Source organism: Ziziphus jujuba, chromosome 12, assembly GCF_031755915.1.
Source record: "Ziziphus jujuba cultivar Dongzao chromosome 12, ASM3175591v1".
NCBI classification, from domain to species: Eukaryota; Viridiplantae; Streptophyta; class Magnoliopsida; order Rosales; family Rhamnaceae; genus Ziziphus; species Ziziphus jujuba.
In genome coordinates, this window is record NC_083390.1 from 541,925 (window position 1) to 557,233 (window position 15,309).

A 15,309-nucleotide genomic window follows, 5' to 3' on the forward strand; every position below is an offset into this window, starting at 1 on the left:
TGGTGGATGTGTTGGTGGAAACTCATGGCGGGGAAAAGATGGATGATATCCCCCAAAGTCTTGAGCGGGACGGAAGTTTTCTGTATGTGCATCTAGCTTGGTAGAGTGGGGAAGAAAACAACTGATTTCTTTCTATTGGTGCTTCAACACCATTATTGAATCCATCCATGGATAGAGGGGAATGGGGACTAATTGAGCATATATACAAAAAATAAATTATTGAAAAAAAAATAAAAAAAAGATAAAAGAAGAGTATAAATCTAGGAACAGGATGAATAACAACTTGTATGTATATGTTACATAATCCTCCAGTGAGAGAGATGGAAGTTAATTAAAAGTAATAATTGGTTTTTAATTAAGCTTTGGATAACATAAGCAGCCTGCGGTATTCAGCAAGAGCCCAGATGGGAAAAATATTTCTATACAAGGCGTAATGCAGCATAGCATTCTTCATGAAAACTCCAGTCATTTCCTGTTGTGGAAAATCACCATTTTCAAGTTGAGAGTTGATGATCAATTTTGCTGCACGGTGAATAGGGCTTGGGTCTCTTTCCGCTTGTCCAGCATGAATCAAACCCATCATAGCCCATGCAGTATGTACTAAGTTTGTTTTGCTACCCTCTGTATGTATGTATTCCTACATAACCATAACCATCATCAATAATTAAGATTAGCCTGTAACAACATATGGATGACCAATAATAATACAGTAATAATGTAATTGATTTTGATTTTAATTTTTGATTTCACCTACCTGTTTTGGGCATGAAAGATAACTCTCCCCCCACCCACCACTCTCTTTCTGAGTGGCTAGCAGAAAATCAACAGCTTTGCGTATTGCTGGGCAATTGTTGTAAGTCTTGCCAGCACAGGTGAGTCCTTTGATGGCAAACCATGTGGCATATGTGAAACAGCTTCCCCAGTTTCCATACCATGAACCCTCAGGCCTTTGTATGTCCTGAATGAAACGCACAGCATTGGTGATGAAATTTTCAATCTCTTTTGTCTTGTGCCCTTTGTGCAACTTCTTAAACAGAAGCAGAGCCTGTATTGCGGATGATGTGCATTCCACATATTGATGCTCTATCACAATGTCCGCAAATACTTCGCTTGGATTAAACATCTGAGACATCCATGTAATTAATTCATTTTCAATTTATTCAGTTAATAACTAATTAGTTACAATCAACTCGATTAATAATAAAAGCATTGATTGACCAACTACTTACTTCCAACCATTCTTGTCCTATTGCTGGCTCCCAAGCTGCTAAACCACCATTTTTATGCTGCAGTAGTAAATAGAATATTCGAACTTAATTATTTTTGGGCATATAGATTAAAAGTTGTTAAAGGTTTAGGACATGGAAATGAAAGCACCCCACCTGCAGAGAAAGTATAAGATTGACAGAATCTTGTAACCTCTGAGGTTCCATTTTTTCACCAACAAGTTGAGGGGGCACCAACGAGAACATCAAACAACACTGTTGGATTAAATATGAAATCAAGTTAATTAGATGCATGGAGTTCCACACGTAACCAATTGAAATAGGTTTTATTAGTAAGAACTAGTATTAAATTAAATCAGATGGAAGTTAAATTAACAAGTCATGAATCACCTTTAGACCCTCTGCGGTGCAATCAGAAACTTGCCATCCATGATCTTGATCGGAAAATGTCCATGCTCCTTTGGAAATGTGACGGTACATGCTTTTGAAGTCACCATAAGGATTGTCTTTCACCTAGTTAATTAAATTAATTAAAGTTTTTACAAACTTAAAATTAAATGAAGTAATTTAGAATGAGAAGATATATAAAAAATTAAAAGAAGAAGAAGAAGGTAGATAGGCTACCTGAGATTTCTTTAAGAAGTCATGTCCTTTAGCAAGTGTGGGTCCAATTTCATCGGCCAGATTACTAGCAAGCAGAGCCTGAAGGGAAAGGCTAGCATCCCAGCTCTGACTCCCAAAAGTCTGCATCTTCATTCCATCTTCAGCAACCCACAGATAGTCTGGTATTCTCGCTAGATGCATTTTGAAGGGCTTCCCATGCGGATCTTCTACCCAGCAGCACAGCATACACAATGCCTGCATTATTGTATTATTTATATATTTTATATCATGACATGATTTAGTAAATATTATTATATGATCTTCCGATATTGTTATTTATATGATAATGATGGATGGCATTGCATGATGATCGTTAAAAAGTTAACAAGTACCTTTTCTGCAGCTCCCATAGTGATGTAACGACTGGTCTCGTCTTCATAATGGATATGCTTCATTGTTATTTGAAGAGCTCTCTCTCTGATCAGTTTGTTCAACGGCCACCGATTCAGAAGAGGCTCTGCGCATGTGTACAGAGCGTCCCATAGAAAATCTTGAATCCAAGGATGGGGATAATACAGATCCTCCTATAATATATATATATATATATATATTTGATCATTTTATAATTAATTAAAATCGATATTGCATTATTAATTAGCAAATGTGTAATAATTTTATATATTCAAAAAGTGTATTAATAAATAAATAAATAAAATAAAATACCTTAGCACATAGATGGCGAGCTCTACTCCAATTGACTTGATGGTAAGGTTGAGTATGGAGTTCCTCCCTCAATTGTAGAACCAGAGGAGTGATAGGACCTACGAACCTTTTCCCATACAAATACGATGATGGCATGTAAACTGTTCGGCAGTAGCACCACATTTTACCTGCAGCCCAATATTCCATTAACTGAATTAATATATAAAACATTTTCGTTTTCATTTTTCATTTTATCATGCACCATGGTGAATCTGAATAGAAAATTAAGTTCAACCCAACCTGGATGCATAGGAAAATACGTAGGAAGCATCCAAAATTCTGGAGGCATTGGGTTAAGTCCATCATAATCAATCAAACCAAGTATCTACAACAACATCAATCAATGTTACAACAATATAAATAATATAGTAGAAATTAAAAAGAAAGAAATAATAATGCAATATATATATATAGATAGATAGAAATATATATATATATATATATATATAATGGAAAGAATGTTACATACAGCAAGCCAGGCCTTTCCCCAAGAGGGTATATAAGTAACTCCGCCATGATCAAGAATCCATTTTCTAGCTCGGGCACAGGCATTGTCCTGACCACCCTCAGGGCCCTCTCCAAGCAGCCTCATGCAAATGTAGCTCATAGCCGTGGAGAACATGCAGCTTGGGCTCTCTATGTGGAATCCCCACCCTCCATCTTCTTGCTGATGATTGTATATGTACCGCAGGATTTCAACTCTGTGTTCTCTTGTCAATACGCTATTCAAATGTCCTATCACGTACAGGCATATCACCTGCCATAAATTTTATCATACATCATCAACTGTTGGTTACTAAATAAATATGCCATGCCATCCTTTTTTTCTTTCTTCTTTTTCTTAAATAATAACAATAATAATTGATATGGGCCGGGCTAGGCCTTGTCCGATAAGCATTTTGTTCACCCATAGTTGTTTACATACGAACCAAAGGAGGAAGGAAAAACAATGGCCCAGCATTTTCAGCAGGCCAATGTCCATCGCTGGCTTGCAAGGCTGAGTAGAAATGGACAGCCCTCCTCGTTGCTGTTGTTGCCTTTTCGTATGTGATTTCTTCGCCTTCCTCCACCTTCACTGCCGGAATTGTCTGCTTGAATTTCTTCTCTCTCAGCATCTGATAATTATTATTTATTAACATCCCGTCAACCCCAGGTTCTTATTTTTCATGCAATGAAAAACAACTACTTCACCCTTTAATTAATTAATAATCAATATCGGCAACACTACGAGTTTAGAAGCCCGTTTTAGTAATTCATAGCTACTCTACAATCCCTTTTTTCTTTTTTCTTTTTTCTTTTTTTTTTTTTTTTTTTACCTATAAAACAACCAAAGACTAATAAGACTACAATAGAGGCCTGACAAAATCGAGATGATAACACGACACGAACACACACGATAATTTACGGGTTTTGATTAACAATATTGTGTCGGTTCCGTATTAGTATTATTCAATAAGATCCAATAAATTAATGAATTTTAATGGGTGAAACACGATAAACTCATTAAATCCAATAAATAGAAGTATTTTGGTAATTACATAGTTTTATAATATTAAAATTACTTAATTTATTGTTAAACATGTATCAATTTGTTCTTTTTTAGTTTAATTTTTAAAAAGTCTAAAAACAAATAAGAATTTTTGTTATTTTTTAAAAAAATATTATTTTATTATATCAAAGTTAAGTGAAAATTAAATTTTCAAATCTATATTTATCGTTAATAAGTTAACGGGGTGGGTTAATGTGTTATATACTAATTTATCAAATGCGTTCAAATTTATCTTTTTCCATACGAAAGCTTATGGGATTGTATTTGGGTTAACTTAATTCCGCACGATTACGACACAACACGATACAAACATGATTTAACACGATATGTTTCCAGGCCTACTACAACACAATTCAAAACTCAAGTGGGCCCTACCACAATTTTGTCCTATTATGGAATCGAACAAGTATTTTATTTTATTTTTCAGTTATAGGAGTTTGACCCTTGAATAGGTTAGTATTTATGCCATTCAGGGCTGCATTAGATCCTTGCATATGTCATGCTATACCCATAAATATAAATCTCAACAATAGCAATTTTATATTTATATACATATACATGAATATATATACATATATATCACCATCAAGAAATTTAAGATAATAAAGTGCAATGTTTTTTTTTTCCTTATTTGACTCTATCTCTGTTTATATTTGTTTTAATTAAATCAAAGAGAGACAAAATCTATGTATATATATATATATATATATATATATATATATATTTTATTGGTTTGTATGCAAAAATTAACATGGTGTAATGTGTTAGGATCCCTAATAAAGATGAAAAACTTAAAAAATGTTCCATAATTTAGTTGTAATTAAAATATCTGAATCCTGATATGCAATACTTTATTTGAATATATATATAGTTCAACTTTTATTAGAGAATCTCTTATTTAATTAAATTTAGAATGCTTATGTGATGAATGTTTATCAGTTGGTTGCATTATCGATTTTAATTAAATTTAGATTGAAAAATCTAAAATGGAATGTGGCTAACTTGATGTTGCCATGTAGAAATCATAAAAATTCCCTTATCAATAGTTTTTCTATATGTATATATATATACACACACACACACACACCCCTATGACTATGGTTCATCATCACTTCCACCTGAACACATTACCCAAAAAACGATCTTCACCTAATACATTTATCGTGACTTCCAAAGACAAAAATGCAGAGGGTTTTTTTTTCAACAAAAGTATGATGGAAGAAGTCACGGTAGAGGCAGTTACAATAGTCGTGGAAGAGGTCATGGAAAATCTGATTCGGAGTGCGATAAATCAGATAGTAAAGGAGAAAGGTTGACCAGAAGCAACATAAGAAGGTAAAAGTACGTCATTTTTTCAAAAAACCAAGACATATTAAAGCATATTTTTGGGAAAAACAAGGAAGCAGGCCAATGTTAGGGAAGAAAAAGGAGGAAGAATGTAATTTATTTTTTACTTATCTTAACCCCAAGGAAAGTAAGAATGGGATATGGTTTTTGGATAATGGTTGTAGTAACCATATGACAGGTGAAAAGACATTTTTCCATAATCTTGATGAACCAATAAAATTGCAAGTTTGGTTTGGTGATGATAAGGCTTTAAACATTGAAGGCGAAGGCTTAATAGCAGTCAAGACCAATTCAAAATTACTTAATGATGTTTATTATCTACATAGTTTGGCTCATAACTTGCTTAGTGTTGGTCAATTGATTCAAAAATGATATTTAGTTTCATTTTCTGATAATACATGTGAAATTAGAAAAGGCAATTTTGATAAGACTGCTCTTAAGATTCAGATGACTAAGAATAAAATGTTTCCTTTTGAGTTGTCTTGGATAAATAATTGTGCATTGATGGTAGATATGAAAGAAGAATCACAACTCTAGCATTTATGTTATGGATATTTACATTTTAATGTGTTGAAATAATTAAGCCAGAAAAATAATATGGTGAATGGTTTACCATTTATTGTGAGTATTGACTGTATTGTTTGTGAAGCTTGTGTTTATGAAAAACAGTATCGTAAATCATTTCTAGTCTAAAAAGCTTGGAAAGCTAAAATGCCTTACAAACTTGTTCATGAAGATATTTATGGTCCAACAAATACTCCATCTTTAAATAAAAGTAGATATTTTCTACTTTTTATTGATGATTTTACACGCATGACTTGGGTTTATTTTTTGGCTTATAAATATGAGGTATTTGAAAAGTTTTTACAGTTTAAAACTCTTGCAGAGAAAGAAAGTGCACATGTGATAGAAACTCTTCGAATAGATAGAGGGAGAATTTTTATCTAATAAATTTGATGTGTTTTGCACGTGGAATAGTATTAGGAGGTAGCTAACTGTAAGGAAAAGTCTAGATTAAAATAGTGTGGTGGAGCGGAAGAATAGAACAGTGGTGTACATGCTCAGAAGCATGTTGAATAAGAAGCAACGTCCAAATATTTTTTGGGCAGAGGCAGTGGTAACATCAGTTTATCTTCTAAATAAATCTCCTACTAAACCAGTGTGCAACAAAACCCCTTTCAGAGTTTAGTGGAATTGTAAGCTATTTGTAAGTGACTTGAAAATATTTGGCAATATAGCTTATTCACTTATTAATTCTAGTGATCATACTAAGCTAGATAAAAAGAGTGAAAAATGCTTTTTTGTGAGGTATAGCAATGAAACAAAGGGGTATAAATTGTATAATCCTGAAACTAAACAATTATATTCTTAGAGATGTTATTTTTGATGAAAATAGTTTCTGGAAATGGAAGGAAGAAAAATCTTAGAATATGCAGTTTTTGGAAGATTGAAGCAATCAAATTAAGTTATCTGTAGGATGCCTTAGATCCGATATGTGTCTTGGCAGGAGTAACATGAAGCTCCAAATTATGGGTGTGTTCAATACACCCAAGTAAAAAGGGAATCGGGAATATGGAAGCAATCTGATTGAGTTATCTGGCCTGCCTATCTCAACTCCAAATTCCCTTGGAGTTACAATTTTTCAAGAGCCTAATTCTCCAATCAATTCAACTAGCAGCAATGATCTTATTCTTGATACGGATACTCCTTCACATAAGTTTGGATCCTTAAAAGATGTTTATGATTCAACTGTTGCTCTTATGGTAGAAGAACCAATTAGTTTTGAGGAAGCATATGGAAAAGAAGAATGGGAGGCTTCTGTGAAAAAGAAATTGCTGCACTTGAAAAGAATCACACATGGAAGCTAGTTGAGTTACCACCAGGGAAAGATGCAATCGGTGTGAAATGGGTGTACAAGGTGCAGTACGATGCTGATGGAAATGTACAGAAATTAAAGTCAAGGCTTGTGGAAAAAGGGTATGTTCAAAAACATGGGTATATTTTTTTTATATATTTTCTCTAGTTGCCAGATTTGAAACTATTAAGACTTATCTTAAGTTTAGCATCACAATTGAATTGTAGTGTATTTCAATTTAATGTTAAATCAACTCTTCTTAATGGTTTTTCGGAGGAAGATGTGATATTGAATGGCCATAGGGATTTGTCACTGAAGGGAACAGGAAAAGTTTACAAATTGGTGAAGGCTTTATATGGACTCAAGCAAGCCCCACGAGCATGGTATAGTAGACTTGATTCCTATTTACTTAAAAATAGTTTTATTCGAAGTGAATGTGAACCAACATTATATGTGAAAAAGAAAGATAATTCTAGGATTCTCATTGTTTGTGTTAATGTGGATGATATAATATATATCAGATCTTCTTGCACTCTTAAGAAGGAATTCAAGAAGAAGATGATTCAGGAGTTTAATATGACTGATTTGGGGTTGTTGAATTATTTTTTGGGTCTTTAAGTCAACAATGTGATGAAGGTATTTTTATCTCTCAAGAAAAATATGCTTTGAATTTGCTCATGAAAATATAATATGCTAGACTGAAAGACCACTTTTACTCCTACGGACACAACTTAGAAATTATTTTTGGATGATGACAATACAAAGGCTAATGAATGGTTTTCTAGAGGAGTTAGGGGTGGCTTGATGCATATGACTCATACCGGTCTAGATATTATGTTTGCTGCAAATTTGATTTCAAGGTTTATGCATAATCCTTCTGTTCATCATCTTACACCAACAAAGAGGACATTTCATTACATCTGAGCAACAAGCAATTTTGGAATTTGGTACGAACCAACTTCTAATTTTAAATTGTTTGGTTTTACTGATAGTGTTTGGGTAGGTTTTGTAGATGACAAAAAAAGTACAAGTGGATTTGTTTTCAGTATTGCTTCTAGAGATATATCATGGTCTTCAAAGAAACAAGATACTATGGCTTTTTCATCGTTGAAAGCTAAATATATTGCCTCTACAGTTGTGGCTTGTCAAGCAATATGGATGTGAAGAATTTTGGAGGATTTAGACATAGCTCAAGAAAAAGCAATAGAGATATTTTGTGATAACAAGGCAACTATTTCTATGTCTAAAAATCTTCTTTTTCATGAAAGAACGAAGCATGTTGGTATCTGTCATCATTTTATCGGAGATATTGTTGCAAAAGACATGATTGTTATGAAGTATTGTTCAACGAATGACTAAGTGGCATACGGTTTTACCAAGGCACTCATATATTCAAAACTTGTCGAATTCAAATCATCTCATAGAGTTTCAAGCTTTGCATCAAGGGGGAGTGCTTAGTATTATGATGCTGTGATAATACGTTGCTAAATCTATGAATTAGTGGATAGTTGTGTTTTATCTATGTTTTATTTTGTTATTGGTAGACTTGGTCAATTTAATTTGTTTAATCCATGTTATGGGTTTGTTATTTGTTTTCCTAGTTTATAGGCCTCTGCATTTTACTTGTTTAGCGAGTAGAAAGTGGAATGTCCACTAAGTTTTAAGACGTCTATAAATAGTTGTCTTTTTGTAGAGTTAGCGTATAGAAGGTGTAATTTTCAAATTATCAATTGAAAGGCTTCGAACATTTTCTCCTTTGTTTCTCATTTCAAACACAGACTGGTATTTTGTGTTTTATTTTTCCTAACAATACATGTATATATATATATATATGCTTGTTTTAATTAAATCAGAGAGAGACAGAATCTATGTATATATATATATCTATATTATAGGTTTGTGTGCAAAAATTATATGGTGTAATGTGTTAGGTCCCTAATAGAGATGAAAAACTAGAGAAATGTTCCATGATTTGGTTGTAATTAAAATATTTGAATGCTGATATGCAATATCATATTTAAATACTAGGCATGGCCTCATGCATTGAATGTGAAGCACTATTTAATAGTGTTAAATATTGTTTTATTAATTTTTATTATGTATAAAATAAAAAATTTATTAGATTAATTTATAATATACATATAAGATATTACAAATTACAAATAATACTGCCAATTTCAAAAAAGTTTTATCTAAAAAAGAAAATAACATAGAGAACTAAAATTAATATGCACAAATCTATATGTGTATTAACATTATTATTGTTTTTTGTTGATAAATTTTAAACATTTTTATTTGGAATAGGATAAAACAATTTGAACATTTTTTCTAAGATGAGCGAGACTATTGGGATGGGATAAGCAACTTCATTTGTACTTCTTAATATATATATATATATATATATAATTTTAAAAAAAAGAATTGACTAAGAAGTCTGTGATCCAAAGTGCTTAAACACCATGCACCACACAGCCAGGTAGGAAAAGGGTACGAGATGAGAGAGTCGTCTGTAAGTGATCAAATTTGTGGATTTTTGACCGTCTCAATCTCTCTCTCTCTCTACCAAGAGTCTCACACATAGAGAAAATTTAAAAACCTCTTAGAAAAGGAAAAAAAAAAAAAAAAACAATCTCACAGTGAAAGAGAGGGAGAAAGAGGGAGAAGGATTGAGTTTCAAACTTCATATTGTGAGTCTTTGCCTTTGTCTTCTTAAGGTGGTCATAGCTATGCTCTAATATTGATATTGAACGTTACCCTTTTCACTATAGCTTTCCTTTCCCTTTCGAATCCCTCAAATCTAAATATTCACCACCTCCATTTCTTTGTATCTTTTTGTTATAGAGAGAGAAAATAGGATTGGAATTGCAGTCTCCCATATCCAACTCGTTTTTTCCTACTCTTTAAGGGTCAACGATTCTTAAAGTGGTAGACTATTTGTGTTTTTCTTTCTGGTGTTTTTTTTTTTTTTCCGGTATTGATCAAACTAAGTTCCTGTTCATTTTATTTTATTTCTTTACATATATATATATTTGAAGGCAGTAAAACATTGGGTGTATTCAATTTAAAGTTTAAAGGATTTTAAAAGTACTTAGAAATTTAGAAGTATTTTATTTAAATTTTAAAATAATATATACAAGTTCAATGATATTCAATTCAGATTTTAATGTATTTTATAAAATTCTATTAAAATATAGATGTATTCAATTAAGATTTTGTAAAATTGTTTTAAAATCTAATGGTATTCAAAAATTTATTGATTTTAAAAATTTTTTAAAAATGATGGATTTTAACAGTGAAATTATGAAGAAAATTATCAATATGAAGTCCAGCATTAATCCCAAAAATTTTGTTAGATTTTTATAAATTCCTTATAAAATTTATGCAACTCTATAACAATCAATCAAACTCTTTAAAATCTATAACTCCTTTTAAATCCATTAAATTTTAAATTGAATACACCCCCTTATAAATTAAATCATTGTAATGTCCAATTTGACCATTTATCCAATTTACAAAATAGTGTTAAATAAAAGAAAAAAAAAATGATGTATGTATTTTAAAGGGGTCTAAAAATTGGACCGGGCCCAAAAATTAGAATACTATTGGATATTACAGCTTTTATATATAGCTCAAAATATATAGTCCAACTTTTATTAGAGAATCTCTTATTTAATTAAATTTAAAATACTTATGTGGTAAATGTATATTGATCAATTGGATTATCAGTTTTTATTTTTTGTTAAATTTAAAATTTTAAAATGTGATGTGGCTAACTGGGTGTTACCATGTAAAAGTCGTAGAAATTACCTTATTAATAGTTCTATATATATATATATATATAGATATACACACACCTATAACTATGGTTTATCATGACTTCCATCTGAAAACATTACAAAAAAATGATTTTCACATGAAACATTTATTAATAGCTAAGAGCCACAGTTAATAATAAAGTAAACATATTAATTAGATTAGACTTAGGTAAAATCCTTATATATATATAGTTCCAGATTGTATGGTGAGAAGACAAAAATCTATAGAGCATTTTTTTGTAGATACATGATGAAATGGGCATGTAGTGACCATCATTAAAACAAAACTAAATAAATAAAAAGGCATGGCCACTAAAAAACCTACACGGTATACCGAGCTAATGAAAAATCATGTCGCTGTGGTTTGGGAGTAGTCTTACTCGTTCACCTGACAATCTGCTGTTAAACTTTTTTTTTTTAATTGGTAAATAAATAATGTCTACCTATGCTAGCTTCACACAAACACGCACACACACTTTTTTTAATTCTCCACTCATTTTCAATGCTAGCTTTTAGGAGCTGGTTTGGTTTCCCCAGAAAATCAGGTACCATTTTTTATTTTTTTTTCATTTAAGACCAGACGTGGGCAACTAAAGAGGACTACTCACTGTCACCGCTGAAAGGACGAACTTAAAGTACTTCATATTTGTTCACCCAAAAAAATAATTAAACGAAATATATTAAAGTAGCTAGGATATGTACGATTAAGAGATATATATATATATATATATATAACAAAAATGGAAAAGAGAAAGAAGAAGGGGATATATCATATACATATGGAAAATGTTGCGGTATATATATATATATATATATGTTATGTATAAACCTGGAGGCGCCAGAGGAGGTCGTTGTTGGCCTTAACGTGATGGAGGTTGTTGTTGAAATGGCGACGGGCATCTTCGACCTGGGCTCGCTCTTCGTCAGTGCCGGCGTCTGGATCGAACTCCCATATCTGCCTCCCTACGAACTCATTTGTGGTGAAGATATTTGGGTCTTTCCCACCATATGCCACCTTCAGCCTCCACATTTTTCTTTTTTTTTCACCACGTACCCTGCAACTTTCTAGCCCGAGAGATGGTATAAAGTTGTTAGGAATTAACTATCTAGCCTAGCTAGGCCTGGCTTTAGGGTAAGGCCACTTAGGCCATTGCCCTTAGACCGCCCAAATCATTAAGCCCCCTCTATGTATATATACCCTGCAACTTTCTAGCCCGAGATGGTATTAAATAGTTATGAATTAAGTTAACTATCTAGCCTAGCTAAGTCTGGCTTAAGTAAGGCCAAATCATTAAGCCCCCTCTATATAGAAAATTTGATTATGCAATTTTAATAAAGAGCAATGATAAATTTATCTGTCCTAAGACTTGATGAATGATTCTAAAGTTGCATTTGGTATGTACGATAGGTCCGGATTGAACTGGATTGGACATGATAAATCTGAATCGGACAGGATCAAGATAGAATAGTATAATTCTAACATAAATTCAAACTGAATAATGAACTGATTATCCCATGTTTGGTGCATGATCGGATAAGATTGAAATATTTTGTAATTATATTTTTATTTTTTTGAAAAGTGAAAATTTTAAAAATTATATTTATAAAATAATATTATATTAATTAAAATTGTAAATATTATATTTGATTAAAAAAATTCTTAATTACACCAAATTGACACATTGGATACCACGTGCCTACTATGCCACATTAGTTTCTGTTAGTTAGCCTAGTCAGCTTTTTTTAATTTCATTGTAACTAGTTGTTTTAGTTGCAACCAACATTGATAAAAATGCAAACAGTGGCTTCATAATGAAGCCAATGTGAATTTCCAGAAAATACTCTCTCTTTCTCTCTTTTTCTCTTTCTTTCTTTTTTCTTCTTCTTTCTCTTTCTTTTTCTTCTTGAGATTATAGCAGATTCACGCAAGCCTTATTTGATTAATATTTTTAATATAAGATTTCATTACAATTATAATCTACTTTATTTGTTTTAAGGAAAGAAATGTTGAGGAGTCACATCTTTTATTTTACTTATAATTCTTTTAGTAGCTTTTTTTTTTTTTCTAATTTCAATTTACTTTGTTTACTTTTTTTAAAGAGTATGATACATGTTTAATTAAATTATAATTAGTCTATTATGATTACAAAATCATATTTAACTAAAGCATTGAAAACATTTTTCCTCAAAAAATTTGAAAGAAATAAAAAATATATATATTTTTAGACTTCTTTAGTTTAAAGAATATTCTTTTTGTTTCGAGTACATATAACGAAAATGTTGTATTTTATATATAGTTTTGTATATTCAAAAAAACAAAAACTAGAAAGCAACTATATGCTATTTTACAGGGTGTCCCCTCGACAAATTTTTCTCTGTCCGCTAATGGTTCTATAGAGAATGTATAGACGATTTATAAGTTATTTTATATAGCTTGATGACGTTATATAAATAATTAATAGCTAAATCATGATTTTTGTACAAGTTCCAAAAAAGAGTGGGTCATTGTGATTTATGACCCAAAAAGTAAAAAAGATAAAAAATTAAAAAAACAAATTAAAAAAAAAATAGTGTGGAGGTGCATTAATATTGATGGCAAAAGTGCGGAGGCTTTTACCTGGACAGGACCTTTCATTGAACAAACAAAATTCACCCCAAAAAATAAAATAAAATAAAAAAAGAAAGAGATGGCCCGACAAATTATATGTAGAACGCCATTGAAAAAGTAGAAAAAGCAAAACTTAAAGGTTTGGTGATGGATCGATAGCAACCGATCAACTAAAAATTGATGCTTCTATTAATTTGCGTGGGCCATTTTGATCTTTACTCCTAATGTTTTTATTATTATTTTTAATTATTTACAATAAATTTTTTTTCCATTTATGGTAAATCGGATAATATTTTACATGACTTAATAACACAATCAAAAATAAATTTTATAATTATACTTAATAAATTAAGATCTTATAAGTATGGATGTAATAAATTTACCAATTAAGTAAACCTTATTTAACGTTTTACTCGCAGTTTGAAATTGAATAGTAGTCCATCCCGAGGAAATTAATAACAACATTTGTTTGTAACGACATTGTGCGGCCTGTGCATTTATTAGTTTATTAGGTTTTATTGAATGATATTGATACGAACCTGATATGATATCGTCAACCTAAATTTACAAATTATCATGTGGGTTCGTATCATATTATTGTATTGTGTGAAATTTTATCAAACCTGTGATAGTTTCACTTAACAAAATTATAAATGGAAAATAGCCTAAAGATTAACTGTGTAAAAGTGTCTCTTAATTTCCATATAAATCATCGAAATAGAGAATTTCAAAATCCCCGCTAAGTTGATACTTTCAAAGCAAAATCTCTTTCTATGTAGTGGCTCAAACGTATTGTGAGATTATGTAGATATAAAAACATTTGTTGGACTAGTCGCCCTGCGAATTCATATTAACATGATAATTTATCTAAAACAAAAAATAATTTTTTTAATTGATGGGTATTAGTTATGTAATGATCTCTTATAAGAAAAAGTGAATATGGGAAAATGGACACCACCAAGGTGGTAGGCTATCGGAAAAAAAAACAACTCAGCTTTCACATCTATGGGTCAGAGAGTTAAAGTGTGACAAATCCTGAGGCAGATGCTTAGATGGCATAGCTGTCCGAAACAGAGTCCATGGTAGCATTTTTGTCATGAATATTTTAAAAGTCTGTTCTGCTGGTGGGAGAAGAACACACATGGACGGAAAAAGTAAGAATTGTGGGAATGGCAGAGAGACCAATCCAATCCTTTGCACTCTATGTCAGGACCCGTCTAAAACTCCTCACCGGAACCGTAGACAAGCCCTGATCCTAGGAAACCCTATCGAACCTTCCAATGGAAAATCCGGCAGAACCTCCCCTAAGGGTTGGACTTACCACAAATTTCCTGCACTGAAAACACACTTCTATAAACACCACTTTATTCCTCCCATCTTACTACAATTTGTTTCTACAAATTTACAGCACTCCAAAATATTAACAGGGAATTAATGCAGTATTTAATAAAATGTGTCCCATACATTATACAGAGCATTATACAAATAAATATGAAATTAATACAATGTCAGATAAAGAAGTAATACAAGATGAAGAGGAAAAA

General features: G+C 31.6%; 1 protein-coding gene across 1 annotated transcript; it reads right to left on the minus strand.

Annotated features, from left to right (window-relative positions):
• Positions 1–223: 223 nt before the first annotated feature.
• LOC107428101 (beta-amyrin synthase) lies at positions 224–12,222 on the minus strand. Its single transcript, XM_048462454.2, has 12 exons — positions 11,987–12,222; positions 3,521–3,706; positions 3,061–3,348; positions 2,832–2,916; positions 2,553–2,719; positions 2,222–2,413; positions 1,851–2,084; positions 1,617–1,739; positions 1,383–1,481; positions 1,230–1,286; positions 755–1,123; positions 224–637 (listed from the first exon to the last, which is right to left on the minus strand). Exons 1-12 carry the CDS (start codon positions 12,185–12,187, stop codon positions 356–358), a joined length of 2,283 nt encoding a protein of 760 aa, XP_048318411.2. The 5' UTR covers positions 12,188–12,222; the 3' UTR covers positions 224–355.
• Positions 12,223–15,309: the final 3,087 nt, after the last annotated feature.